Source organism: Lonchura striata, chromosome 22, assembly GCF_050655825.1.
Source record: "Lonchura striata isolate lonStrDom1 chromosome 22, ASM5065582v1, whole genome shotgun sequence".
NCBI lineage: Eukaryota > Metazoa > Chordata > Aves > Passeriformes > Estrildidae > Lonchura > Lonchura striata.
The window spans coordinates 7,008,134-7,035,000 of NC_140724.1; the positions used below are offsets into that span (position 1 = coordinate 7,008,134).

Below are 26,867 nucleotides of genomic sequence, written 5' to 3' on the forward strand. Positions count from 1 at the left end.
TTTGGTGACCCCAATGCAGTTTTGGTGACCCCAATACGGTTTTGGTGACCCCAATGCAGTTTTGGTGACCCCAGTGTTGTTTTGGTGACCCCAGTACGGTTTTGGTGACCCCAATACGGTTTTGGTGACCCCAGTGTTGTTTTGGTGACCCCAATGCAGTTTTGGTGACCCCAATGCAGTTTTGGTGACCCCAGTGTTGTTTTGGTGACCCCAGTACGGTTTTGGTGACCCCCTACCCCATTTTGGTGACCCCAATACGGTTTTGGTGACCCCCTACCCCATTTTGGTGCCCTTTAGCCCCTTTTTCTGCCCCACCCCCTCTCCTCTGCCCCCCCTCGCATTGCCCGGACGGGCTGCGGGCAGCGCCTCATTTGCATAAATTACCATACCGCCCCCCGCTCCCCCTCCCTCCCCGCCCCCGCTGTCCCCGCCCACTAGCGGTGACGTCACGGGGCGATGCGCGCGCTGCTCATTAGCATCTCATTAGCATGTGAGGCGGGAAGGCGGAAGCGGCGCCATGGGGGGGTGCGGGGCCCCCCTGCGCCTGGCCCTGGAGGGGAACATCGGTACCGGGACCGGGGGGTCCGGGGGGTCCGGGAGGGTCCGGGAGGTTCGGGAGGGTCCGGGGGATCCGGGGGGTTCGGGAGGGTCCGGGGGGTTCGGGAGGATCCGGGGGGTCCGGGGGGTTCGGCCGGTCCGGGGGGTTCGGGAGGATCCGGGGGGTTCGGGGGGTTCGGGTGGGTTCGGCCGGTCCGGGAGGGTCCGGGGAATTCGGGAGGGTCCGGGGGGTTCGGCCGGTCCGGGAGGGTCCGGGGGGTTCGGCCGGTCCGGGGGGTTCGGCCGGTCCGGGAGGGTTCGGGGGGTCCGGGAGGGTCCGGGGGGTCCGGGAGGGTCCGGGGGGTTCGGGGGGCGCGGGCTGCGGCGGTAACTCCCGGTGGTAATGGCTGTAATTACCCTAATTAGCGCCGCTGCGGGGGCACCCCGGGAGTGGGAACTGGGGGACCCAGGCTCATTTTGGGAGTGGGAACTGGGGGACCCAGGCTCATTTTGGGAGTGGGAACTGGGGGACCCAGGCTCATTTTGGGAGCGGGAACTGGGGGACCCAGGCTCATCCTGGAGCAGGAACTGGGGGACCCAGGCTCATTTTGGGAGTGGGAACTGGGGGACCCAGGCTCATTTTGGGAGTGGGAATTGGGGACCCAGGCTCATTTTGGGAGCGGGAATTGGGGGACCCAGGCTCATTTTGGGAGTGGGAATTGGGGACCCAGGCTCATCCTGGAGCAGGAATTGGGGGACCCAGGCTCATTTTGGGAGCGGGAATTGGGGGACCCAGGCTCATCCCGGAGCGGGAATTGGGGGACCCAGGCTCATTTTGGGAGCGGGAATTGGGGGACCCAGGCTCATTTTGGGAGCGGGAACTGGGGACCCAGGCTCATCCTTCAGCAGGAACTGGGGACCCAGGCTCATTTTGGGAGTGGGAATTGGGGGACCCAGGCTCACCCCACATCCCAGGGACAGAGTTTGAGGGACACCCAGGTTCACCCCACATTCCTTAGAGCCAGGACTGGGGCACCAGGCTCGCCCCCATGCCCAGGAGCAGAATTAGGGGGCACCAGGCTGACCCCCCGTGCCAGGCTGACCCCCGTGCCAGGCTGACCCCCGTGCCAGGCTCGCCCCCGTGCCAGGGTCACCCCCGTGCCAGGCTCGCCCCCGTGCCAGTCTGACCCCCGTGCCAGTCTGACCCCCGTGCCAGGCTCGCCCCCGTGCCAGGCTGACCCCCGTGCCCAGGAGCAGGGTTGGGGGGCACCAGGCTGACCCCCGTGCCAGGCTCGCCCCCGTGCCAGGCCCACCCCCGTGCCCGGCTGACCCCCGTGCCAGGCTGACCCCTGTGCCAGGCTGACCCCCGTGCCAGGCTCGCCCCCGTGCCAGGCTCACCCCCGTTCCAGGCTCACCCCTGTGCCAGGCTGACCCCCGTGCCAGGCTCGCCCCCGTGCCCGGCTGACCCCCGTGCCCGGCTGACCCTGCTGTCCCTGTCCGCAGCCGTGGGGAAATCCACCTTCCTGCAGCTGCTGGGCGCCGCCTTCCCGCGGTGGCACCTGGTGCCGGAGCCCGTGGCACAGTGGCGCCGGGTGCCGGTCGCTGGCACTGCCCAGGTAAGGATTTGGGCCACGGCCCGGCCGGTGCCACCTCGCCCCGAGTGTCCCCAGGGGTTCCCGGGGGCTGTGCCACCCCAAGTGTCCCCGCTCTGCCAACCTGCTGCCACCCCAAATGTCCCCACAAGTGTCTGTGCCACCCTATTTCCATCTGTCACCCCAAATGTTCCCGTGGGTTCCCGGGGGCTCTGCCACCCCAAGTGTCCCCGCTCTGCCAGCCTGCTGCCACCCCAAGTGTCCCCAGGGGTTCCCAGGGACCGTGCCACCTCACCCCAAATGTCCCCACAGCTTCCCAGGGGCTCTGCCACCCCAAATGTCCCCAGGGGTTCCCAGGGACTGTGCCACCTCACCCCAAATGTCCCCATGGGTTCCCAGGGGCTCTGCCACCCCAAATGTCCCCTGGTGCCACCCCAAATGTCCCCGCAGGTGCCCAGGAGCTGTGCCACCCTGCTGCCACCCCAAATGTCCCCATGGGTTCCCAGGGGCTCTGCCACCCCGAATGTCCCCTGGTGCCACCCCGATGTCCCGCAGGTGCCCGGGGGCTGTGCCAACCTGCTGCAGCTGATGTACCAGGAGCCTGCCCGCTGGTCCTACACCTTCCAGACCTTCTCGTGCCTCAGTCGCCTCCGGGCCGCGCTGGAGGCGCCGGGCGAGGCCGGGGGCACCCCTGGGAGCCCCGTCAGGGTCTTCGAGCGCTCCGTGTTCAGTGACAGGTGCCCAGAGGGGTGCCGTGGGTGCTGTGGGGTGCCAGGGTGCCATGGGGTGCTGTGGGTGCTGTGTTTCTGTAGGGTGCTATGGGTGCCATGGGTTTCTATGGGGTGTCATGGGGTGCTGTGGGTGCTATGGGGTGTTACGGGGTGCCATGGGGTGCTATGGGTGCCATGGATTTCTGTGGGGGGCCATGAGGTGCCATGGGTGCTGTGGGTGCCATGGGTTTCTATGGGGTGCCATGGGGTACTATGGGTGCTATGGGTGCCATGGGTTTCTATGGGGGGCCATGGGGTGCTGTGGGTGCCATGGGGTGCTGTGGGTGCCATGGGTTTCTATGGGGTGCCATGGGTGCTATGGGTGTCTATGGGGTGCCCTGTGGGTGCCATGGGGTGCTGTGGGTGCCATGGGTTTCTATGGGGGGCCATGGGGTGCTGTGGGTGCCATGGGTTTCTATGGGGTGCTATGGGGTGTCACGGGGTGCTGTGGGTGCCATGGGGTGCTATGGGGTGTCACGGGGTGCCATGGGGTACTATGGGTGCCCTGTGGGTGCCATGGGGTGCTGTGGGTGCCATGGGTTTCTATGGGGTGCTGTGGGTGCTATGGGTTTCTATGGGGGGCCATGAGGTGCCATGGGTGCTGTGGGTACCATGGGTTTCTATGGGGTGCCATGGGTGCTATGGGTGCCATGGGTTTCTATGGGGTGCTATGGGTTTCTATGGGGTGCCATGGGGTGTCACGGGGTGCTGTGGGTGCCATGGGGTGCCAGGGTGGGCAGTCTGGTCCCGGTGGTGCCCAGGGGTGTTTGAGGGCAGGAATGGCATTTTGGGGTCATTTTTTGGCATTTTGGGATCATTATTTGGCATTTTGGGGTCATTTTTTGGCACTTTGGGGTCATTATTTGGCATTTTGGGGTCATTTTTTGGCATTTTGGGGTCATTATTTGGCACTTTGGGGTCATTATTTGGCATTTTGGGGTCATTTTTTGGCATTTTGGGGTCATTATTTGGCACTTTGGGGTCATTTTTTGGCATTTTGGGGTCATTTTTTGGCATTTTGGGGTCATTATTTGGCATTTTGGGATCATTTTTTGGCATTTTGGGATCATTTTTTGGCATTTTGGGGTCTTTTGGCATTTTGGGGTCATTTGGGGGCTGCCCCGGGTGCCCTGTGGGTGATGCCAGGCTGGGTGGGCACGATTTTATAGATACGTTTTATATATGCATTTAATAGATACATTTTACAAATAGGTATGTTTAATATATACATCTTATAGATACATTACATAGATATAATATACATTTTTTAATATATTATATATATGCATTTAATGTATACTTTCTGTATGTACATTTTCTCTATTTTTAATATATACCTTTAATGTATACATATGTATACATTTGATATATTATGTAATATATGTACTTTATATGTATTTTCTATAAAATGCATTTTACACACACCCAGGAGGAGCACCTGCAGCTCCTCATTTTTATATATATTTTATATATTATATATATTTTTGAACAGAAAAACTATTTTATGCGCACCTGCAGCTCCCCATTTTTATACATATTTTATATATTATACAGTATATTTTTTTTTAACAGAAAACCTATGTCATACGTACGCAGGAGGAGCACCTACAGCTCCTCAGTTTATATATATTTTATATATAATACAGTATATTTTTTAATAGAAAATCTATTTTATGCACACCTGCAGCTCCCCATTTTTATATATATTTTATATATTATATTATATATTATACAGTATATATTTTTAATAGAAAACCTATGTTATGCACACCTGCAGCTCCTCATTTTATATATATTTTATACGTTATATTATATATATTTTTAACAGAAAGCCGATTTCTCGTGCACCTGCAGCTCCTCATTTTATATATATTTTATACATTATAATATATATATTTTTTAACAGAAAACCTATGTTATGCGCACCTGCAGCTCCTCATTTGATATATATTTTATACATTATATTATATATATTTTTAACAGCACACGGATTCCAGCGCACCTGCAGCTCCTCATTTGATATCTATTTTATATTTTATACAATATATATTTTTAGCAGCACGCCGATTCCACGCACCTGCAGCTCCTCATTTGATATCTATTTTATACATTATATAATATATATTTTTAACAGCACACGGATTCCACACGCACCTGCAGCTCCTCATTTGATATCTATTTTATACATTGTACAATATATATGTTTAAGAGCACGCCGATTCCACGCACCTGCAGCTCCCCGTTTATATATCTATTTTATACATTATATTATATATATTTTTAAGAGCACGCCGATTCCACGCACCTGCAGCTCCTCATTTTATATCTATTTTATATATTATACAATATATATTTTTAAGAGCACGCTGATTCCACGCACCTGCAGCTCCTCATTTATATATCTATTTTATAGATTATTTATATATATTTTTAACAGCACACGGATTCCACACACACCTGTAGCTCCTCATTTGATATCTATTTTATATTTTATACAATATATATGTTTAACAGCACACGGATTCCACGCACCTGCAGCTCCTCATTTGATATCTGTTTTATAGATTATATTATATATATTTTTAGCAGCACGCCGATTCCACGCACCTGCAGCTCCCCGTTTATATATCTATTTTATACATTATACAATATATATGTTTAAGAGCACGCTGATTCCACGCACCTGCAGCTCCTCATTTGATATCTATTTTATATATTATACAATATATATGTTTAAGAGCACGCCGATTCCTCGCACCTGCCGCTGCCCGTTTATATATCTATTTTATACATTGTACAATATATATGTTTAAGAGCACGCCGATTCCTCGCGCGTGCCGCTCCCCGTTTATATATCTATTTTATACATTGTACAATATATATGTTTAGCAGCACGCCGATTCCGCGCACCTGCCGCTCCCCGTTTATATATCTATTTTATACATTGTACAATATATATGTTTAGCAGCACGCCGATTCCTCGCACCTGCCGCTGCCCGTTTATATATCTATTTTATACATTATACAATATATATTTTTAAGAGCACGCCGATTCCGCGCACCTGCCGCTCCCCGTTTATATATCTATTTTATATTTTATACAATATATATGTTTAGCAGCACGCCGATTCCTCGCACCTGCCGCTCCTCATTTGATATCTATTTTATATTTTATACAATATATATGTTTAGCAGCACGCCGATTCCTCGCACGTGCCGCTCCCCGTTTATATATCTATTTTATACATTGTACAATATATATGTTTAGCAGCACGCCGATTCCACGCACCTGCAGCTCCTCATTTGATATCTATTTTATATTTTATATTATATATATTTTTAAGAGCACGCCGATTCCTCGCACCTGCCGCTCCCCGTTTATATATCTATTTTATACATTATACAATATATATGTTTAGCAGCACGCCGATTCCTCGCACGTGCCGCTGCCCGTTTATATATCTATTTTATACATTGTACAATATATATGTTTAGCAGCACGCCGATTCCTCGCACCTGCCGCTGCCCGTTTATATATCTATTTTATATTTTATACAATATATATTTTTAGCAGCACGCCGATTCCTCGCACCTGCCGCTCCCCGTTTATATATCTATTTTATATTTTATATTATATATATGTTTAGCAGCACGCCGATTCCTCGCGCGTGCCGCTCCCCGTTTATATATCTATTTTATACATTATACAATATATATGTTTAGCAGCACGCCGATTCCTTGCGCGTGCCGCTCCCCGTTTATATATCTATTTTATATTTTATACAATATATATTTTTAGCAGCACGCCGATTCCTCGCACGTGCCGCTGCCCGTTTATATATCTATTTTATATTTTATACAATATATATGTTTAAGAGCACGCCGATTCCGCGCACCTGCAGCTCCTCATTTGATATCTATTTTATACATTGTACAATATATATTTTTAGCAGCATGCCGATTCCTCGCATGTGCCGCTCCCCGTTTATATATCTATTTTATAGATTATATTATATATATGTTTAGCAGCACGCCGATTCCTCGCACCTGCTGCTCCCCGTTTATATATCTATTTTATATTTTATACAATATATATGTTTAGCAGCACGCCGATTCCTCGCACCTGCCGCTCCCCGTTTATATATCTATTTTATAGATTATATTATATATATTTTTAAGAGCACGCCGATTCCTCGCGCGTGCCGCTCCCCGTTTATATATCTATTTTATACATTATACAATATATATGTTTAGCAGCACGCCGATTCCTCGCACGTGCCGCTGCCCGTTTATATATCTATTTTATATTTTATACAATATATATGTTTAGCAGCACGCCGATTCCTCGCACGTGCCGCTCCCCGTTTATATATCTATTTTATATTTTATACAATATATATGTTTAGCAGCACGCCGATTCCTCGCACCTGCCGCTCCCCGTTTATATATCTATTTTATACATTATACAATATATATGTTTAGCAGCACGCCGATTCCTCGCGCGTGCCGCTCCCCGTTTATATATCTATTTTATAGATTATATTATATATATTTTTAAGAGCACGCCGATTCCTCGCACCTGCCGCTCCCCGTTTATATATCTATTTTATATTTTATACAATATATATGTTTAGCAGCACGCCGATTCCTCGCGCGTGCCGCTGCCCGTTTCCCCGTGTGCCCTCTGACACGAGCCCGTTTTCCGTCCGTGCCAGGTACGTGTTTGCCCGGCAGCTCTTCGCGGCCGGGCACCTGCGGCCGCTGGAGTGGGCGCTGTACCAGCAGAGCCACGACGCGCTGCTGGCACACCTGGGGCACCGCGCCGCCCCCCACGCCTTCCTCTACCTGCGCGCCGCGCCCCAGGTGGGCACCGGGACTGGGACTGGGAACGGGACTGGGACTGGCACCGGGACCGGGACCGGGACTGGGACTGGGACTGGGAACGGGACTGGGACTGGGACTGGGACTGGGACTGGGACCGGGACTGGGACTGGGACTGCGACTGGGACTGGGACTGGGACTGGGACCGGGACCGGGACCGGGACTGGGACTGGGACCGGGACCGGGACTGGGACTGGGACCGGGACTGGCACCGGCACCGGGACTGGCACCGGCACCGGGACTGGGACTGGGACCGGGACCGGGACTGGGACTGGGACCGGGACCGGGACCGGGACTGGGACTGGGACTGGCACCGGCACCGGGACTGGCACCGGCACCGGGACCGGGACTGGGACTGGGACCGGGACCGGGACCGGGACTGGGACTGGGACCGGCACCGGCACCGGGACCGGGACCGGGACCGGGACTGGGACTGGCACCGGCACCGGGACTGGCACCGGCACCGGGACTGGGACTGGGACCGGGACTGGGACTGGGACTGGGACCGGGAACGGGACTGGGACTGGGACTGGGACTGGGACTGGGACTGGGACCGGGACCGGGACTGGGACTGGGACTGGCACCGGGACTGGGACTGGGACTGGGACCGGGACTGGGACTGGGACCGGGACCGGGACTGGGACTGGGACCGGGACTGGGACTGGCACCGGCACCGGGACTGGGACCGGCACCGGGACCGGGACTGGGACTGGGACCGGCACCGGGACTGGGACTGGGACCGGGACTGGGACTGGGACTGGGACTGGGACCGGGACCGGGACCGGGACTGGGACCGGCACCACGACCGGCACCGGGACTGGGACTGGGACTGGCACTGGGACCGGGACTGGGATTGGGACCGGCACCGGCACCGGCACCGGGGCTGCACCCAGCCCGGCACCCGGGGGTGCACTGGGGTGGGTTTGGGGTGATTTAGGGTGAGTTTTGGGTGATTTGGGGTGGGTTTGGGTGATTTAGGGTGGGTTTGGGGTGGGTTTAGGGTGATTTAGGGTGGGTTTGGGTGATTTGGGGTGATTTAGGCTGGGTTTAGGGTGATTTTGGGTGGGTTTGGGGTGGGTTTAGGGTGATTTGGGGTGGGTTTGGGTGATTTTAGGTGGGTTTGGGTGGGTTTAGGGTGATTTGGGATGATTTAGGCTGGGTTTAGGGTGATTTAGGGTGGGTTTGGGGTGATTTTAGGTGGGTTTGGGGTGGGTTTAGGATGATTTAGGGTGGGTTTGGGTGGGTTTAGGGTGATTTAGGCTGGGTTTAGGGTGATTTGGGGTGGCTTTGGGGTGATTTGGGGTGGGTTTGGGGTGGTTTAGGCTGAGTTTAGGATGATTTAGGGTGGGTTTAGGGTGATTTTGGGTGGGTTTGGGGCGGGTTTGGGGTGGGTTTAGGCTGGGTTTAGGGTGATTTAAGGTGGGTTTGGGGTGATTTAGGGTGGATTTAGAGTGATTTAGGGTGGGTTTAGGGTGATTTTCAGTAGATTTAGGGTGGTTTAGGCTGGGTTTTGGGTGATTTGGGGTGGGTTTAGGGTGATTTGGGGTGGGTTTATGGTGATTTAGGGTGGATTTTAGACGAGTTTTAGCATTTTTATATATTTTTATTTATAAATACATATTTATATATTCCATTAATAAATTTAAATACATTAAAATCTATATTATATACAATATATATGTATAAATTACATATATCACATCTATAAATATCTCTTTTTATATCTATTAGATATACAATTCTCTTATAATCTTTGCAGATACACAAATACATTTATCATTTACATTTACGTTTATATTTACATTGACATCTATTTTATTCCTGTTTACCCCTTTACCAAACATTCTCCAAAGCCGGAATTTCTGTTCCAGACGTGCCTGGAGCGGCTGCGGCGGCGGGCGAGGAGTGAGGAGAGCGGGGTCCAGCTGGGCTACCTGCAGCAGCTCCACGGCCAGCACGACCTCTGGCTGCTGGCCAGGGCCACCGAGTGAGTCCCAAAGGGTGCCCAGCTCAGGAGTGACCCCAAACCCTGGGTTTTGGGGTGTTTTGGGGTTTTTTTGGGGTTTTTTGGGGGGTTTCACCCCTTGCAGGAGAGCGGGGTCCAGCTGGGCTACCTGCAGCAGCTCCATGGCCAGCACGACCTCTGGCTGCTGGCCAGGGCCACCGAGTGAGTCCCAAAGGGTGCCCAGCTCAGGGCTGACCCCAAACCCTGGGTTTTGGGGTGTTTTGGGGTGTTTTGGGGTTTTTTGGGGTTTTTTGGGGGGTTTCACCCCTTGCAGGAGAGCGGGGTCCAGCTGGGCTACCTGCAGCAGCTCCATGGCCAGCACGACCTCTGGCTGCTGGCCAGGGCCACCGAGTGAGTCCCAAAGGGTGCCCAGCTCAGGAGTGACCCCAAACCCTGGGTTTTGGGGTATTTTTGGGGTATTTTGGGGTTTTTTTGGGGTTTCACTCCTTGCAGGAGAGCGGGGTCCAGCTGGGCTACCTGCAGCAGCTGCATGGCCAGCACGACCTCTGGCTGCTGGCCAGGGCCACCGAGTGAGTCCCAAAGGGTGCCCAGCTCAGGAGTGACCCCAAACCCTGGGTTTTGGGGTGTTTTTGGGGTATTTTTTGGGTTTTTGGTCGCAGGATCAGCTTCGCGGCAGTGCGGCGCGCGCCCGTCCTGCTGCTGGACGCCGAGCCGGACTTCGAGCACGACGCGGCGCGGCAGAGCCAGCTCCTGGCACAGGTGGGTGGCACACCTGGCACAGGTGGTGGCACAGCTGGCACAGCTGGGTGGTACAGCTGGTGGTGGCACAGCCCCGGTGGCTTCCTGGTGCCACCAGAGCCAGGCGTGGTGGCTCCGAGGGGGTTAAACCTCACCTGTGCCAGGGCCGTGCTGGTGCCAGCCTTGCACGGTCCTGGTGCCACCTCAGTCCACTCCTGCACCGTCCCAGTTCCATCCCAGTGCCCTCCCTGCCCCATCCCACCCCACGCCGGTGCCATCGCGGTGCCACCCCTCAGCCCGGCTGTCCTTGCAGGTGGAGGCCTTTGTGACATCCCTGAGTGCCCGTCCTGTGCAAGGGGCAGCGTCCGCATGAGCACCCCGAGGAGCGGGGACAGCACCCCGAGGAGAGGGGACAGCACCCCGAGGAGAGGGGACAGCACCCCGAGGACAAGGGACACCATCCCAAGGACAAGGGACATGACCCCGAGGAGGAGGGACACGATCCTGGATCCTGAGGAGAGGGGACACGACCCCAGGGACAGGGGACACCATCCCAAGGACAAGGGACACACGATCCCAAGGACAGGGGACACAGGGACACCATCCCGAGGACAAGAGACATGATCCTAAGGACAAGGGACACGATCCCAAGGACAAGGGGACACCATCCCGAGGACAAGGGGACACCATCCCGAGGACAAGGGACATGATCCTAAAGACAAGGGACACGATCCCAAGGACAAGGGGACACCATCTTAAGGACAAGGGACATGATCCTAAAGACAAGGGACACACAAACCCAAGGACAGGGGACACAGGGACACCATCCCGAGGACAAGGGGACACCATCCCAAGGACAAGGGACATGATCCTAAGGACAAGGGACACACGAACCCAAGGACAGGGACACCATCCCAAGGACAGGGGACACGTCCTGGTCCCCGCTGTCCCTCACCCCTGTCCTGGCCAGGCTGGATCCTGGGAGCCCTGGGGGGTTTTGGGGTCGGGGGCTCCCCGTGCCCGGTCCTTGCTGTGACCCCTGCCTGGATTTTCTGCGGAGTTCCCGTGGAAAATCCCGGTGGAAAATCCCCCCAAGCCCCATCTTTGTAATTTTGTATTTCGTTTTCTTCCCCTTAATTTAAGATGGAATCACTGAGGAGCTGCTCTGTGTTTTGGGGTGACCCTAAGGGAACACAGGGGGACACGGGGGGATGTTGTTCCCCCAGTTTTGGGGTCTTGTGATGGGGGTTTGGGGGAAAACCAAGGGGATTTGGCACCTCACAGGGGGGTGGAGAACGGTGCTCGGCTTGGTGTGAGACCCCACAAAACACAGAGGAGTGGGATGGGGGCGGTGATTTGGGATTTGGGGGCTGTGGGGTGGGATATGGGGGAACTGGGGTAGGGTAGGGGGGATTTGGGGGCTGTGGGGTGGGATATGGGGCAGGGAGTGGGGGGATTTTTGGGACGGTGGAGCAGGGTATGGGCGGGGTGGGAGCGGGGCTGCCTCCCGTTGGGATTTCCCCCGGCCACCCTCCAACAGCACGGAGCGAGACCCCCGACCCCACAAAACCAGCAGCCCCGGCTCGCCGCTGGCGGCCCCACAAACCCAACGGGGTCGCGCAGCCCCCACCCCACAACAACCCTACAGAAACAGCCCGGCCCAGCCCCGCGCTCAGCCACCCCACAACCACAAAACCCCACAAAATCCCACCCCCCTTTCTCCCCGACACCCCCAGGGAACCCCCGGGGTTCTCCCCCTCCCCATCATCCCCAAACCCCGGGATTGTCCCCCTCCCTGTCACCCCCAAATCCTCAGAACCCCCGGGGTTCTCCCCCTCCCCATCATCCCCAAACCCCGGGATTTTCCCCCTCCCTGTCACCCCCAAACCCTCGGAATCCCCGGGGTCTCTCCCTCCCCGTCACCCCCAAACCCCGGGGTTCTCCCCCTCCCCATCACCCCCAAACCCTCCGGGGTTGTCTCCCATCCCCATCACCCCCAAACCCCCGGGTCTCCCCCTCCCCGTCACCCCCAAACCCCCGGGGTCTCCCCCTCGCCGTCCCCCCTCGGCCCCGGAGCCCCCCGTGCTCCCGGCGGGTCCACCCGGGCCGCGGAACATCCCGATCCCCCCGGGGTGCAGAACATCCCGAGCCCCTCCGGGGTGCAGAACATCCCGAGCCCGTCGGGGTGCGGAACATCCCGATCCCCCCGGGGTGCGGAACACCCCGAGCCCCCCGGGGTGCGGGACATCCCGATCCCCCCGGGGTGCGGAACACCCCGATCCCCCCGGGGTGCGGGACATCCCGATCCCCTCGGGGTGCGGGACATCCCGATCCCCTCAGGGTGCGGAACATCCCGAGCCCCTCGGGGTGCGGGACATCCCGATCCCCTCGGGGTGCGGGACATCCCGATCCCCCCGGGGTGCGGGACATCCCGAGCCCCTCAGGGTGCGGAACATCCCGATCCCCCCGGGGTGCAGAACATCCCGATCCCCCCGGGGTGCAGAACATCCCGAGCCCCTCGGGGTGCAGAACACCCCGAGCCCCTCGGGGTGCAGAACATCCCGATCCCCCCGGGGTGCAGAACATCCCGATCCCCCCGGGGTGCGGAACATCCCGAGCCCCCCGGGGTGGGGGACATCCCGATCCCCTCGGGGTGCAGAACATCCCGATCCCCTCGGGGTGCAGAACATCCCGATCCCCCCGGGGTGCGGGACACCCCGATCCCCTCGGGGTGCAGAACATCCCGAGCCCCCCGGGGTGGGGGACACCCCGATCCCCTCGGGGTGCAGAACATCCCGAGCCCCCCGGGGTGGGGGACATCCCGAGCCCCTCGGGGTCCCCCCGGGGTCCCGCCGCCGGCAGCGCGCTCAGCCCCGCCGACCCCCGCTGGCCAAGAGGGGGGCGAACCCCTATTTTTATGATTTGTGGGTTTTTTTTGCCGGTAAATGCGGTTTTTTCTGTCCAAATTCGGGAGATTTGGGGAAGGTGGAAAGTTGCCGGTGCGCGGTTGAAGTCGGGAAGTTTTGCGGAGCCGGAGGTGGAGGAAAAAGTGGGGGGGGGAGAAAAAAAGAGAGAAAAGGAAAACGGGGTTGGAAGAAACAAGGGGTGGGATTAAAAGCGGCGAGGCAGCACCCCGGTTTTTGGGGGGGGGTATGGGGCGGGGTGTTAAACTCGGGGTGATCCCGAGATCTGACGGAGATGCTGGAGAGGCTCCGCAGGGAGGTGAGCGACCCCCGGCTGCCCCAGAGCCCGTCCCCCCCTCTCATCCCCCCGGCTTTTTTTGGGGTGATTTGTGACCACTCGGAGGGTTGGCGGTGGGCAGGGAAAGCCCCTCCTTGGGCGCTGGTTGGGTTTGGTTTTTTAAGGGTATTTCCGTGGGAAGTGGGACTTTTTGCTGCCTTAAAGGGCACTTTGATGCCTTAAATCCCCTCAAAAAAACAACATTTCAGCTCCTCCCTGGGGCTCCCCCAAAGCAGCGCCGCGGGACGGGTGGAACACAACGCACCTTTAATCCGAATTCCTTGGAATTTCTCTCCAAAGGCCGCACGGAGCCCAGCCGGGCGCCCCCCAAAAAAGAAAGGGGGTGCCAGGGGAGGGGAAGGCAGAGCCGTGCCCGGGGGGAGCATCTCGGAGCTAACCAGTTGCGGCGTTTCCTTCACCCCAAAAAATCCCAGCGCCTTCCGTCGGCGCTTCTGGTCTGACGGGCCGGGGGGTTGTACCCGGGATTTCACATTTCGTGCCCACGCAAAAAGGGGGGAGCTGCTCCGGCTTGGGGGTCTCCAGCGTGGGAGGGACAAACGCTGATTTTTGCTGCTTTTCCCCCTTAAAAATAACCCCCAAATTTGGTGCTGCTTTTATTTTATTTTATTTTATTTTATTTTATTTTATTTTATTTTATTTTATTTTATTTTACTTTACTTTACTTTACTTTACTTTACTTTACTTTATTTTATTTTATTTTATCTTATTTTATTTTATTTTATTTTATTTTATTTTATTTTATTTTATTTTATTTTATTTTATTTTATTTTATTTTATTTTATTTTATTTTATTTTATTTTATTTTATTGTGTGTGAGCGCCTCCGAGGTGGATCCGGGGGTTTTTCCCTCGGGAAAGCCGTGGGAGGGTGGGATGGGGTGGCGAGCACCTTGGCACGGGTGGCGAGCACCTTGGCACGGGTGGCGAGCACCTTGGCACGGGTGGCGAGCACCTTGGCACGGGTGGCTCGGCGAGGCAGGGGAAGGACTTTGAGGACTTTGCCCTTGGCAAAACACCGAAAAGCGGCGCTGGGGGTTTGTCCGCGGCGCTTTTCCAGGCAGGACACGGGGTAAAAAATGTGGATTTTTTCGGGATGTTAGCGGGAGCAGCGCTGGCTTCCCCCGGTGCCCCCGGGCCGGCCGTGCCGCAGTTCCCACGGCCCCGGCGTCTCTCCCGGGGTGCTTTGGCAGCCCCTTCCCAGCACCAGTTCCACCAGTTCCAGTTCCACCAGTTCCAGTTCCACCAGTTCCTCCGGCTCGGCCAGGCCTGGCTGGAGCTGCTGCCGTCCCCCTGGGGCTGCTTTTTTCCTGATTTTCTGTCTTTTTCCCCCGAATTTCTGCCTTTTTTCCTGATTTTCTGTCTTTTTCCCCCGAATTTCTGCCTTTTTCCCTGATTTTCTGCCTTTCCCCCCTCGGTTCTCCCCATCCGTGAGGGTTTGCGGCAGGAGGAAGAGGAGGAGGAAGGTCAAGGTCGGGCTCTCAGACCCTCTCCTGCCTTCCCGGGCGGCTCTGGGTGTCCTTCCCACTCATTTGCATAATTAATGAACGTCTTGGGAAGCCGCTCATTAGCCCCAACCTGTCCCCTTCAGCTTTGGGGAACAAATCCTAAATAAACCCTAAATAAACCCCACATGAAAACCCCCTCCCACAGGAATGGGCCCCAAAACCGCTTTGGGGTGGTGGGAATGGGACGAGGCACACTCGAGGTATCCCTGAGGCATTCCCAGGTTTTTAAAATCATTTTTTATAAATTTTTATCATTTTTTATCATTTTTTGTTGAAACCTCCTTCGTTTTTGTCGAAACCTCCCCTTGATGGGAAGGGCCCTAAAGAGTTCTGTGACAGGAATGAGATTCAGATGAGATTTTTGGGGGTTCGGGTTTTTGTTTGTTTATCCAATCCTGAACTCAGGTTTATCCAAGCCTGGACTTGGGTTTACCCAAGCCTGGATTCGGGTTTATCCAAGCCTGGGCTCAGATTTATCCAAGCCTGGATTCGGGTTTATCCAAGCCTGGATTCGGGTTTATCCAAGCCTGGATTCGGGTTTATCCAAGCCTGGATTCGGGTTTATCCAAACCTGGACTTGGGTTTATCCAAGCCTGGACTCAGATTTATCCAAGCCTGGACTCAGATTTATCCAAGCCTGGATTCGGGTTTATCCAAGCCTGGATTCGGGTTTATCCAAGCCTGGGCTCAGATTTATCCAAGCCTGGATTCGGGTTTATCCAAGCCTGGACTCAGATTTATCCAAGCCTGGATTCGGGTTTATCCAAGCCTGGATTCGGGTTTATCCAGCTCTGGACACAGATTTATCCAAGCCTGGACTCAGATTTATCCAAGCCTGGGCTCAGGTTTATCCAAGCCTGGACTCGGGTTTATCCAAGCCTGGATTCGGGTTTATCCAAGCCTGGGCTCAGGTTTATCCAAGCCTAGACTCGGGTTTATCTAGCCCTGCACTCAGGTTTATCCAAGCCTGGACTCAGATTTATCCAAGCCTGGGCTCAGGTTTATCCGGCTCTGGCTCTTGGGGTGGCATGGCTGTGTCCGTGTCCCCGTAGTGTGCCACCTGCACCCCCTCATGTTCCCCTCATGTCCCCATATCCCCCTCATGTCCCCCCGTGTCTCCTTCATGTCCCCCCTCATGTCCTCACATCCCCCCGCCGTGTCCCCCTCATTGTCCCCACATTCCCCTCATATCCCCCTCATGTCCCCCCGTGTCCCCCTCATGTGTCCCTCATCTCCTCCTTGTGTCGCCCCTCATGTCCCCTTCATGTCTCCCTCGTATCCCCCTCATGTCCCCCGTGTCCCCCCCGTGTCCTCCTCATGTTCCCCTCATGTCCCCACGTTCCCCGTGTCCCCCTCATGTCCTCCCGTGTCCCCACGTTCCCCGTGTCCCACTCATGTCCCCCGTGTCCCCCTCATGTCCCCCGTGTCCCCCTCATGTCCCCATGTTCCCCACGTCCCCCTTATGTCCCCTGTGTCCCCTCATGTCCCCCGTGTCCCCCTCATGTTCCCCTCATGTCCCCGTGTCCCCCTCATGTCCTGCTCCATGTCCCACTCATGTCTCCCCGTGTCCCCCTCATCTCCTTGTGTCCCCCCTCATGTCCCCTTCATGTCTCCCTCGTGTCCCCCCCATATTCCCCCCATGTCCCCACGTCCCCCGTGTCCCCCTCATGTCCCCACGTCCCCCGTGTCCCCCTCATGTCCCCCGTGTCCCCCTCATGTCCCCTCATGTCCCCCTCATGTCCCCCGTGTCCCCCTCATGTCCCCACGTCCCCACGTCCCCCTCATGTCCCCCGTGTCCCCTCATGTCCCCCGTGTCCCCAGGTCCCCCCGTGTCCCCCCCCGCGCCCCCCTCATGGCTCGCTCCTGCGCAGCGCAGGGAGCGGGCGGGCGGTGCCACTGCGTGGGGAAAGGGGGGGGGGCTGCGCGTGGGGTGGGGGGGGAAAAGAGGAGGAGGAGGAGGAGGAAGAAGGAGGAGGAGGAAGGAGGAGGAGGAAGGAGGGAAGAAGAGGAGGAGGAGGAGGAGGAGGAGGAGGAGGAGAGGGCCAGCAGGGATGCGGCGCTCGTCCCCCCCCGCGGCTGCGGCGGGGCGGCGGTGAGGGAGCGCGGAGGAGAGGCAGACAAGATGGCTTCCTCCTGAGGGCCGGCGCCGTGCGGGGCCGGCGGGGGCTGCGGGGCGGCGCGGGGGCACGGCGAGGTAAGCGCACCCCTTCCCCCTGCACAACGCTCCCCCTGCACCCCCCGAACGCCCCAAAAACAAAAATCCCAGTCCTTGCCCGGCCTCGCGGGGCGGTGCGGGGGAGGTTAAAGCCCCCCCCCCCCCCGGTGCCGGCGGCCCCGCGGGGCCGTGAGGACAAAGCGGCGGGGCCTGGGGAGGGCCCCGCGCCCCCGCCTCCGTTTTGGGGCTGTTTTCCTTCTTTTATCCCTTTTCTTTCCCTCCAGCATCGCTTCGTGGTGGGGGTGGGGGGTGGGGGGCAAGGGGGGGGCAGTGGATAGGGGTGGGAGGGCGATAAGCCTGAATGCGCGCCCCCCCTCCCCAGTATCGCCATTCGCCCCGTGTGCTTTTCCGCCTTTATTAACCATTATTTATATGAACCGTCCCCGAAATGTGCTGAGCTCAGAGGCGCGGCGGCGGGGTGATGCGAACAAGGGCGGCGAGGCTCCCCGCCGTGACGTCACGGTGACGTCACGGTGACGTCACGCGGCCGCTGTCATCGCCCCGGTGACGCAATCCGGGGTCCGGAGCGGAGCCCCCATCCCCGCCCGCCGGGCTCGGTCCCCGCCGCGCCGCTTCGGCAGCGCTGGCACCCCGCATGGATGCTCCAAGGGACATCGCCGAGGTCGCGGGGGAGAGCGTGGCCAAAAAACCACCAGAACCCGAGCTGGGAGCCGGCGGTGAGCGCCCTTTTGGCAGCACGTGTTTTCGGGATGCTTCGGATGCGCCCGCCAACGCCGGAGCTGCCTCCGGAGCGGCGGATGCTGTGCACAAAAAAAAACCCCAAAAAAACCGCAAAAATCAGAAATGCGGTGGCAGGTGCCGGGGCGGTGGGTTCGGCCGGGATGTGCTGAGCCCCGAGGTTGCATCATGCTGGGAAGGGCTGGGCAGAGTCCTCCAGGTTGTTATGGTGGCCCCATAAAGGAGCCCCGAGGTTGGCCTTTGGCACCTCGTTGGCTGTGACGAGGTTTGTTTTGCGGGTTTGTTTTGCGGATTGCCCGACATGGAGTCTTTCCCGCAGGTAATTGAGGGGGAAGGTGGCTGCGGTGGCGTCTGGGGAAGGTAAAACCTGTGTGTGCCCCCAGCATTTTGACCTTTCCTTTGAGGGGCTTTGCTGGCCCAGCTGGGAACGGGGATGGCAGAGGTGGCACGATGGCTCTGGGACACATGGTTGTGCTTTGGTCTGTGTCCCAGAAAGCTCTTGCTGGGGTGTCCCTGGTGCTGGCACACCAGGAGTGACCTGTCCCTGTGGCACTGGGGTCCCCAGTCGCTGTCCCCATGGCACCAGGGTGCTTGGTCCTGGTTCTGCATGTGCTGCAGTCACCAATTCTTGTCCCCAAGGCATCAGGATGCCCAGTTTCCTTCCTGCATGTGCTGCAGTCCCCAGTTCTTGTCCTCATGGGTGCCCTGTCTGCCTGTGCTGGGGTGCCTGGTCCCTGTCCTCGTGCCTTTGGGACATTCCTGCATGTTCCAGTGTTCCCAGTCTCCGTTCCCACAGTGTCCTCGCTGGGATCCTGCTCCCCATCCTTTGGGGTCCCTTGTCCCCTTTCCCATGCCGTCGGGGTCCCTTGTCCCCATTCCCGTTCCCCTGGGGTCCCTTCCCGCTGTGACATCGGGTTCCTCGGTGCCACACGTGCCAGCTGTCCCTGTCCCTGTGGCTCCACGTGTGCTCGGGTGTCCTCTCAGGGGGATGTCCTGAAGGAGCCAGCACCAAACCCGCTGTCCCCGTCCCCTGGCTGTCCCCACTGCGGGTGGGGGTGCTGGGACGAGGGCGATGCCCCCCAGTCCCTCCTGGGGACACCCCTGCTCCCTCCCGTGCCAGCGCTTTAATCTCGTGCTTTGAGCTCGGTGGAGAAGGGTGCCAGACCGTTTCTGAGGATGAAAGAGCTTTTTTCATTTATCCCCCGCTCCCCGGGCCGGCATCCAAGGGGAGATGAAATGAAACGGGAAGAGGCTGGAGGTGAAACAGCTGCGATGGGCCCCGGCCCCGCTCCACATCTGCCCGCCACGCCGCTGCCAGCCCCGCAAACCCGGCTCAGCCCCGGTTTTCCCCTCTGTCCCGGGGCCAAAATCCCCTTTTCCTGGGCTGGGATTTGCAGGCAGGGCTGTCGGAGGGAGCTGTGTCGCGGGGACAATGCAGCGTGTTTGTTTGCTACAGCTAAAATGGCAGTTCTTAAGGGGAAAAAAAGAGCGAGAGAGAAGTGCTTCTGCACATCCAGTCGCTGCATCTTTTGATTAAATGAGATTTTGCTGTCGAAGGGGGGAGCTGGGGACCACGAGCTCCTGAGCCTGCAGTTCCCATCGCAGCCAAACGAGGGGAAAAAAAAATTCCGAACCACCCCGAGCTCTGAAAATGCTGTTAAAAAAAAAAAAAAAAGGATTGGAGCAAGTAGTAAATGCTGCAGTTGTCAGTGTGGAGGTTGTGGGGTGGCTGGAGGGTTTGTCACCGCAGGGTTGGTGGCACTGTCTGCTCTGTTTCTCAGGCTGGTTGGAAAGGTTGGAGGAGCAACCCAGGAGCTGGGATGGAGCCGGGAATGTGGGGCAGGATGAGTGAGGGGCTCCAGAGGTGGGGCAGGACGAGTGGGGGGCTCCCGAGGTGGGGCAGGACGAGTGGGGGGCTCCTGAGGTGGGGCAGGACGAGTGAGGGGCTCCAGAGGTGGGGCAGGATGAGTGAGGGGCTCCTGAGGTGGGGCAGGATGAGTGGGGGGCTCCTGAGGTGGGGCAGGATGAGTGGGGGGCTCCCGAGGTGGGGCAGGACGAGTGAGGGGCTCCCGAGGTGGGGCAGGACGAGTGGGGGGCTCCCGAGGTGGGGCAGGACGAGTGAGGGGCTCCAGAGGTGGGGCAGGATGAGTGAGGGGCTCCTGAGGTGGGGCAGGATGAGTGGGGGGCTCCCGAGGTGGGGCAGGACGAGTGAGGGGCTCCTGAGGTGGGGCAGGACGAGTGGGGGGCTCCCGAGGTGGGACAGGATGAGTGAGGGGCTCCCGAGGTGGGGCAGGACGAGTGGGGGGCTCCCGAGGTGGGGCAGGACGAGTGAGGGGCTCCCGAGGTGGGGCAGGATGAGTGGGGGGCTCCCGAGGTGGGGCAGGATGAGTGGGGGGCTCCCGAGGTGGGGCAGGATGAGTGGGGGGCTCCCGAGGTGGGGCAGGATGAGTGGGGGGCTCCAGCCACCCTGAGGTGCTGGGGTTGCAATTAAAGCCTCTGCACTTAAGGCTGTTGCATTGGAGCCGCTGCGGTTAAAGCTCAGGCGCCTAAACCCGTGCCAATTAAAGCCCCGGCGCTTAATTAACGCCATGGCTGCACCAGCCCTGGTGGCAGTGCCAGACGTCTCCATGACCTCCCTGGTTGGGATGGGTGGTGTTGGAGTGCACTGGGATCATACTGGGAGCACTGGGAACAGCCTGTGCCTGCTGGAGGGCACTGGGAGGGCACTGGGAGCATCCTCCCTGTCCTCTGGATTGCGCTGGGATCATGCTGGGATCACAGTGGGATTCACTGGGATCACACTGGGATTTCCCCACCTCCCTGCAGATCTCGCTGGGATCACACTGGGATTCCATTAGGATCATGCTGGGATCACAGTGGAATCACATTTGGATCCCATTAGGATCACGTTGGGATCACACTGGGATCACATTGGGATCCCATTAGGATCACGTTGGGATCCCATCAGGATCACACTGGGATCCCATTAGGATCATGCTGGGATCACATTGGGATCCCATTAGGATCACGCTGGGATCTCCCCGCCTCCCTGAAGATCACACTGGGATCACATTGGGATCCCATTCGGGTCACACTGGAATCATGCTGGGATCACACTGGGATCCCATTAGGATCATGCTGGGATCATGCTGGGATCACAGTGGGATCACATTGGGATCCCATTAGGATCATGTTGGGATCCCATTAGGGTCACACTGGGATCATGCTGGGATCACAGTGGGATCCCATTAGGATCATGCTGGGATCCCATCAGGATCATACTGGGATCCCATTGGGATCCCATTAGGGTCACACTGGGATCAGGCTGGAATCACCCTGGGATCTCCCTGGGATCCCATCAGGATCGCCCTGGGATCACGCCGCGATCAGCCTGGCATCTCCCTGCGGCTCGCGTGGCGCTGCCGGCGCGGCGCGGCGCACGCTGCCTGCCCGCACATGGCTTTTTTTAGGTTTACAAACACCGCGGCCCCGTGCACGCGCCGCTTCCCCCGCTCCTTCCTTCCTTCCTTCCCCGTGAGTCACCGGCACCGGGCCGGGCAGCCGGAGGCGGCGTCGGCGCTTTCCCCGTGGTGCTGCTGACCCCAGCGAGGAGGGAAAAAGTAAAAAAAAGGCAAAACCAAATTTCATTTTTCTGTTCTTTCACCATTCGGTGCTTTCCCCGTGGTGCCGCTGACCCCAGTGAAGAGGGAAGAAGGAAAAAAAGGCAAAAGCAGATTGCATCTTTCTGTTCTTTCACCGTTTCCTCTCTTGGCGAGCAAGGTGGGGAGGATGCGGTGGTGGTGACCGTGGCTGCCAGCCCGGCTCGTGGGTGGTCTGTGGCGAGGTGTTTTTGGAGAGGACCACGGCGTGGGAAGGGTTGAAACGTCGCTGCCTCCCCCGGCGTCCTCACCCTTTGTCGTGTTTCCGTAGCGCTGGATTCCAGGCGATGCCGACCGCTGTGGTTTTGGGGGCGGCTGGTGGGACCCCAGAATGTTGGCGGAGGTGCTGGCAAAAGGCTGCTGGGGGCTGGCAGTGCCAGCGAGCGAGCGTGGGGATGCCAAACCCCCGCGCTGAGCGCATGGGCTGAGGTGGCCCCGGTGACTCAGCACAGCCGGTGCTGACTCAGCGGCCGCAGCCCCCGGGGAGGCAGCGGGACAGCTTGGAATTTTGGGTCGGAAAAGGCACTTCTTCGCGCAGCGTGCTGCAGTTTGCTGATGCCGTGCTGCCAACACATCGTCCTCCCCGGGCACCTTCCTCCAGCTTCGGGAAAGGGATTTCATCCCGAGGGGGTCGCGTCTCCCACCTGCCACGAGATGCTTTTCCCCACGGGGAGCGGGTCGTGGCGGCCAAACCGGCTGCGGGTTCGGCAGGGGAGGCGCTTTCCCCGCTCCCGGGCGGGGCAGGGCCCGGCTCCCACTCGTCTCCCGGCTCCTGCCCGCCGGCCTCGTGCCAGCGACGTGCCCGTGCTTGCGGGGCGGGAGGGCGGCGGCGCACACGGTTCTCCTCCTCCTCCTCCGCCGAAGGCCGCGCTGTGCACGCCGTGAGGAGCCCCACGTCCCGGGGAGGGGGGGCCCGGCAGCATCTCCCAGGTATGACGGGATGGGGATGAGCTGGAGGGGAGCTGAGCGCCCGTGGGTGCTGGCTGGCACATCCCTGCCTTGCACCTGGGCACCAGGAGGGTGCAGGGGCTCCTGCTCTGTTCAGAGCCTTGGAAACCGGGGTGCAGTTTGGTCAGTGCGTGGCTGTGGAAAACCTTTCCTCCGAATCCAGCTTTTCCCCCTTGTCTGTGGTGGGAAATGGCCCCACTGCGGGCTCTGGAGTGGCTGGGAGGGGACGGAGCCTGGTCCTGTGGGGAATGTTGGCACTGGGGGCTGTGAAACGGGGCTGGAGTGGGATGGGAAGTGCAGCAGGGCTGCGTGGCAGGTGAGGAAAGGCCCCAGGCCCTTCCCACACAGCTCGTGTGCTTCCACTTCCTTCCCATCTGGGTCCTCGTCCTTCCCTGCCCCTGTCGCCTTCCTCCTTGCCCTGTTCCCATTCTTCCCTTGTTTCCCTTCCTCCCCATCCCCATCTTCCTTTTCTATGCCCCCTTCCCCTCCTTGCCCATCCCCTGTCTCTCACTCCTTCTTCTCCATCCTTCCCTTTTTCACCTTTCTCCCCATTTCTCTTCATTCCCTTCTCCTTCCCTATCCTCTTCTTCCCCATCCCCTCCTTTCCTTCTCCTTTACCTTGCTTTTCATCTCCGTCCCAGTCATCTCCTTTCTCTTTGCTATAATCTCCTTCCCCGTATTCTCCTTCCACTTGACTTCTCCTTTCTCTACCTCCTCCCTTCCTCTTTTTCTGCTTCCCCTTTCCTTTCTCCCCTTCCTCTTCCCTCCTCTCCCTCCCTGCTTTCCCTTCCCCAGGGACAGAGCAGGCACGGTGATTCAGCCTTGCCAAGCCGGCCCCGGTGCCAATCTGGGAGCCGGCACGAGGGGAGCCAGCTGTGTTTAAGGAAAAAACTGCTTTGAGAAACAAAAATAGTCCCGTGGGGGTGATTCTTTTCCCCCCTCTCCTTTTTTTCCCTTTCAAGAGCTCGGCTCCCGGCCGGGGCCGGCAGCTGTGCCGTGCCAAGCCTTTCCCCGTGCCAACTGGCGGCTCCCGGTGCTGGGAACACACGGCGTGGCCTGGCCGCGGCATTCGGCTTCCCAAAAACTGCTCTGCTGGGAGCAGCTGCTGGGGCAGTGCTGAGCGTGGCCGAGTGTCCCTGCTTGGTGTCCCTGCTCCTTGTCCCTGCTCCATGTCCCTGCTCTGGGTGTCCTACTCCATGTTTCTGCTCCGAGTGTCCCTGCTTGGTGTCCCTGCTCCATGTCCCTGCTCTGGGTGTCCTACTCCATGTTTCTGCTCCGAGTGTCCCTGCTTGGTGTCCCTGCTCCTTGTCCCTGCTCCATGTCCCTGCTCTGGGTGTCCTACTCCATGTTTCTGCTCCGAGTGTCCCTGCTTGGTGTCCCTGCTCCTTGTCCCTGCTCCTTGTCCCTGCTCTGGGTGTCCTACTCCATGTTTCTGCTCCGAGTGTCCCTGCTTGGTGTCCCTGCTCCATGTCCCTGCTCCGAGTATCCTACTCCATGTCCCTGCTCCGTGTCTATTCTCCAAATGTCCCTGCTCGGAGTGTCCTGTTCCATGTTTCTGCTCCGTGTCCCTGCTCCTTGTCCCTTCTCCGTGTCCCTGCTCCGAGTATCCTACTCCATGTCCCTGCTCCGTGCCTATTCTCCAAATGTCCCTGCTCGGAGTGTCCTGTTCCATGTTTCTGCTCCGAGTGTCCCTGCTCCGTGATCCTGCTCCGTGTCCCCGCTCCATGTCCCTGCTCCTTGTCCCTGCTCCGTGTCCCCGCTCCATGTCCCTGCTCCCTGTCTATTCTCCACATGTCCCTGCTCTGTCCTGTTCCATGTTTCTGCTCCGAGTGTCCCTGCTCCATGTCCCTGCTCCATGTCCCTGCTCCGTGTCCCCGCTCCATGTCCCTGCTCCATGTCTATTCTCCACATGTCCCTGCTCCGAGTGTCCTGCCCCTTGTCCCTGCTCCTTGTCCCTGCTCCAAGTCCCTGCCCCGAGCTTCTCCACATCTCCCTTTTTCGAATGTCCCTGCCCCAAGTGTCCTAACCCCAAGCGCCTTCACTCCAAACATTCCATCCCCAAGCCTTCACCCAGCATTCCTGCTCCGAACATCCCCTTGCTGAGCATTCCTGATCCCGAAAATCCTCACCCCCAGCACCCCAACCCCGAGCATCCCACTCCTGAGTATTCCCACCTTGAGCCTCCTTTCCTCAGCCACCCTGACCCCAAACATCTCCCCTCAAGCATCCCTTCCAAAAGGGAAAACACCTCCTGGAGGAAACGAGGCAGTTGGAGCTGGGAACAAATCTTTTTTTCCCACCTCTAAAAGAATTCTCCATCTCCCTCGGAAGCTCCCAGTTCTGGTGGGACAGGGAGTGGGACTGTACCACAATCAGCAGCTCATCAAACCCCAAAGGAGGAGGAAAAGGGGGTGCAGTGGTTGCTGGGGTGGAAGGGGCTGTGGCCACGGGGGTCCCCAAAAGTGCTCCTGGCACTGGAGCAGAGCAGAGCCAGATTCCCGTGGCGTAGATCAGCTCAGCTCCCTCGGCGCCGCCGCTACTCCGGCTTTCCTCCGGGCTAAATGAGGGCAGGAGCGAGCGGCTCAGCCCCGGCGCGGGGTCAGCCGGGGCCACGGGGACAGCACGGGGACAGCACGGGGACAGCACGGGAGGCGGGAGAGGCGGTGGGACCGCGGTGGGTGCCCCGGGGGAGCCGGGGGTTCACCGCTCTGACTCCACACTCGGCATTCCCACATTTCCCTGATTTCCCTTGTCAGGGGCGTCGTGTTGGATTTAGGTCATCTGCTCCAGTGCGGCCTGCCTCCTGCTTCTCCTTTGCCTTAATCTTCCCATATTCTCCTTCCACTTCCTTCTTCCCCTTCCTCTTTCCCTTCTTCCCCTCCCTCTTTCCTTTCTCCCCTCGCTCTTCCCGTCCTTTCCGCGGCCGTGGCGTGGACTGGGGCTGGGAAGGGTTTCCCATCTCCTGGGGCCTGGCGCTGCTCCCCAGGAGCGTGCTGTGATCCCAGCAGCGTTCCCATCCCTGGCACGGCCCCTCGCTTGCTCTTGTCGCGCCTCCAGCTCAGGGCTTCCCCCGGCGGTGCCCCCAAAGCCACCATCCCAAGGGAGGATCCCCGGGGCTGGTGCCAGAGGAGGAAAACCACAATCCGACAGCCGGGGCTGGCCGGGCTCCACCGGAGCGGGGCCGGCAGCCAAAGCTCCCTCTTGGCCGGCCCGTGCCGCCGGCTGGCAGCGGCTCCCGCTGACCTCCGCGCCTCCCGGCCGTGCCCTCGCCACAGCCCTGCCACACAGAGCCCCCAGAGCCACCCCGGGGCCCCCAGAGCCACCTCGGTGCCCCCAGAGCCACCCCGGGGCCCCCAGAGCCACCCTGGTGTCCCCAGAGCCACCCCGGTGCCCCCAGAGCCACCCCGGTGCCCCCAGAGCCACCCCGGTGCCCCCAGAGGCACCCCGGTGCCCCCAGAGCCACCCCGGTGTCCCCAGAGCCACCCTGGTACCCCCAGAGCCACCCCGGGGCCCCCACAGCCACCCCGGTGTCCCCAGAGCCACCCTGGTGTCCCCACAGCCACCCCGGTGCCCTCACAGCCACCCTGGTGTCCCCAGAGCCACCCTGGTGTCCCCAGAGCCACCCCAGTGTCCCCACAGCCACCCCGGTGCCCCCAGAGCCACCCCGGTGCCCCCAGAGCCACCCCGGTGCCCTCACAGCCACCCCAGTGTCCCCAGAGCCACCCCGGTGCCCTCATAGCCACCCTGGTGCCCCCACAGCCACCCTGGTGTCCCCACAGCCACCCTGGTGCCCCCAGAGCCACCCTGGTACCCCCACAGCCACCCCGGTGCCCCCAGAGCTACCCCGGTTGCTGGATAGATGGACTGCTGGCCCTAGAGGATTGTTGGGTGTGTAGGTCCCATGCTTGGATACACAGGACTTGGATATTTAGGATTGCTGAGTGTTCAGGGTTGCTGGCCATGTGGGATTGTGGAATATATAAGGTGCTGAATGTATAGAGGACTTGGATATTTAGGATTTCTGGGTGTTGAGGGTTGCTGGCCATGTGGGATTATGGAATATTTCAAGTGCTGAATGTTTAAGCTTGCTGGATATG

At 58.4% G+C, this 26,867-nt stretch overlaps 2 protein-coding genes across 7 annotated transcripts in view; both read left to right on the forward strand.

The window, feature by feature from the left end:
• Positions 1 to 444: 444 nt before the first annotated feature.
• LOC146765629 (deoxyguanosine kinase, mitochondrial-like) lies at positions 445 to 11,641 on the forward strand. 6 transcript variants are annotated; one of them, XM_085559308.1, is made up of 7 exons: positions 445 to 566; positions 2,041 to 2,153; positions 2,580 to 2,866; positions 7,615 to 7,762; positions 9,652 to 9,767; positions 10,406 to 10,505; positions 10,798 to 11,641. In XM_085559308.1, exons 1-7 carry the CDS (start codon positions 518 to 520, stop codon positions 10,855 to 10,857), a joined length of 873 nt encoding a protein of 290 aa, XP_085415434.1. In that variant the 5' UTR covers positions 445 to 517; the 3' UTR covers positions 10,858 to 11,641. The 6 variants fall into 6 exon arrangements, 5 of the variants coding, with proteins under 5 accessions (XP_085415434.1, XP_085415435.1, XP_085415436.1 ...); XM_085559309.1 differs by having other exon boundaries at positions 2,685 to 2,866; XM_085559310.1 differs by lacking the exon at positions 7,615 to 7,762.
• A 5,593-nt stretch (positions 11,642 to 17,234) lies between these two features.
• Positions 17,235 to 26,867, forward strand: part of TET3 (tet methylcytosine dioxygenase 3) — a 26,668-nt gene continuing 17,035 nt past the window's right edge. Inside the window, exon 1 of the mRNA XM_085559313.1 lies at positions 17,235 to 17,443. The gene's annotated coding sequence lies outside the window, so the exon portion shown is untranslated. The remainder of the gene's footprint in view (positions 17,444 to 26,867) is intronic.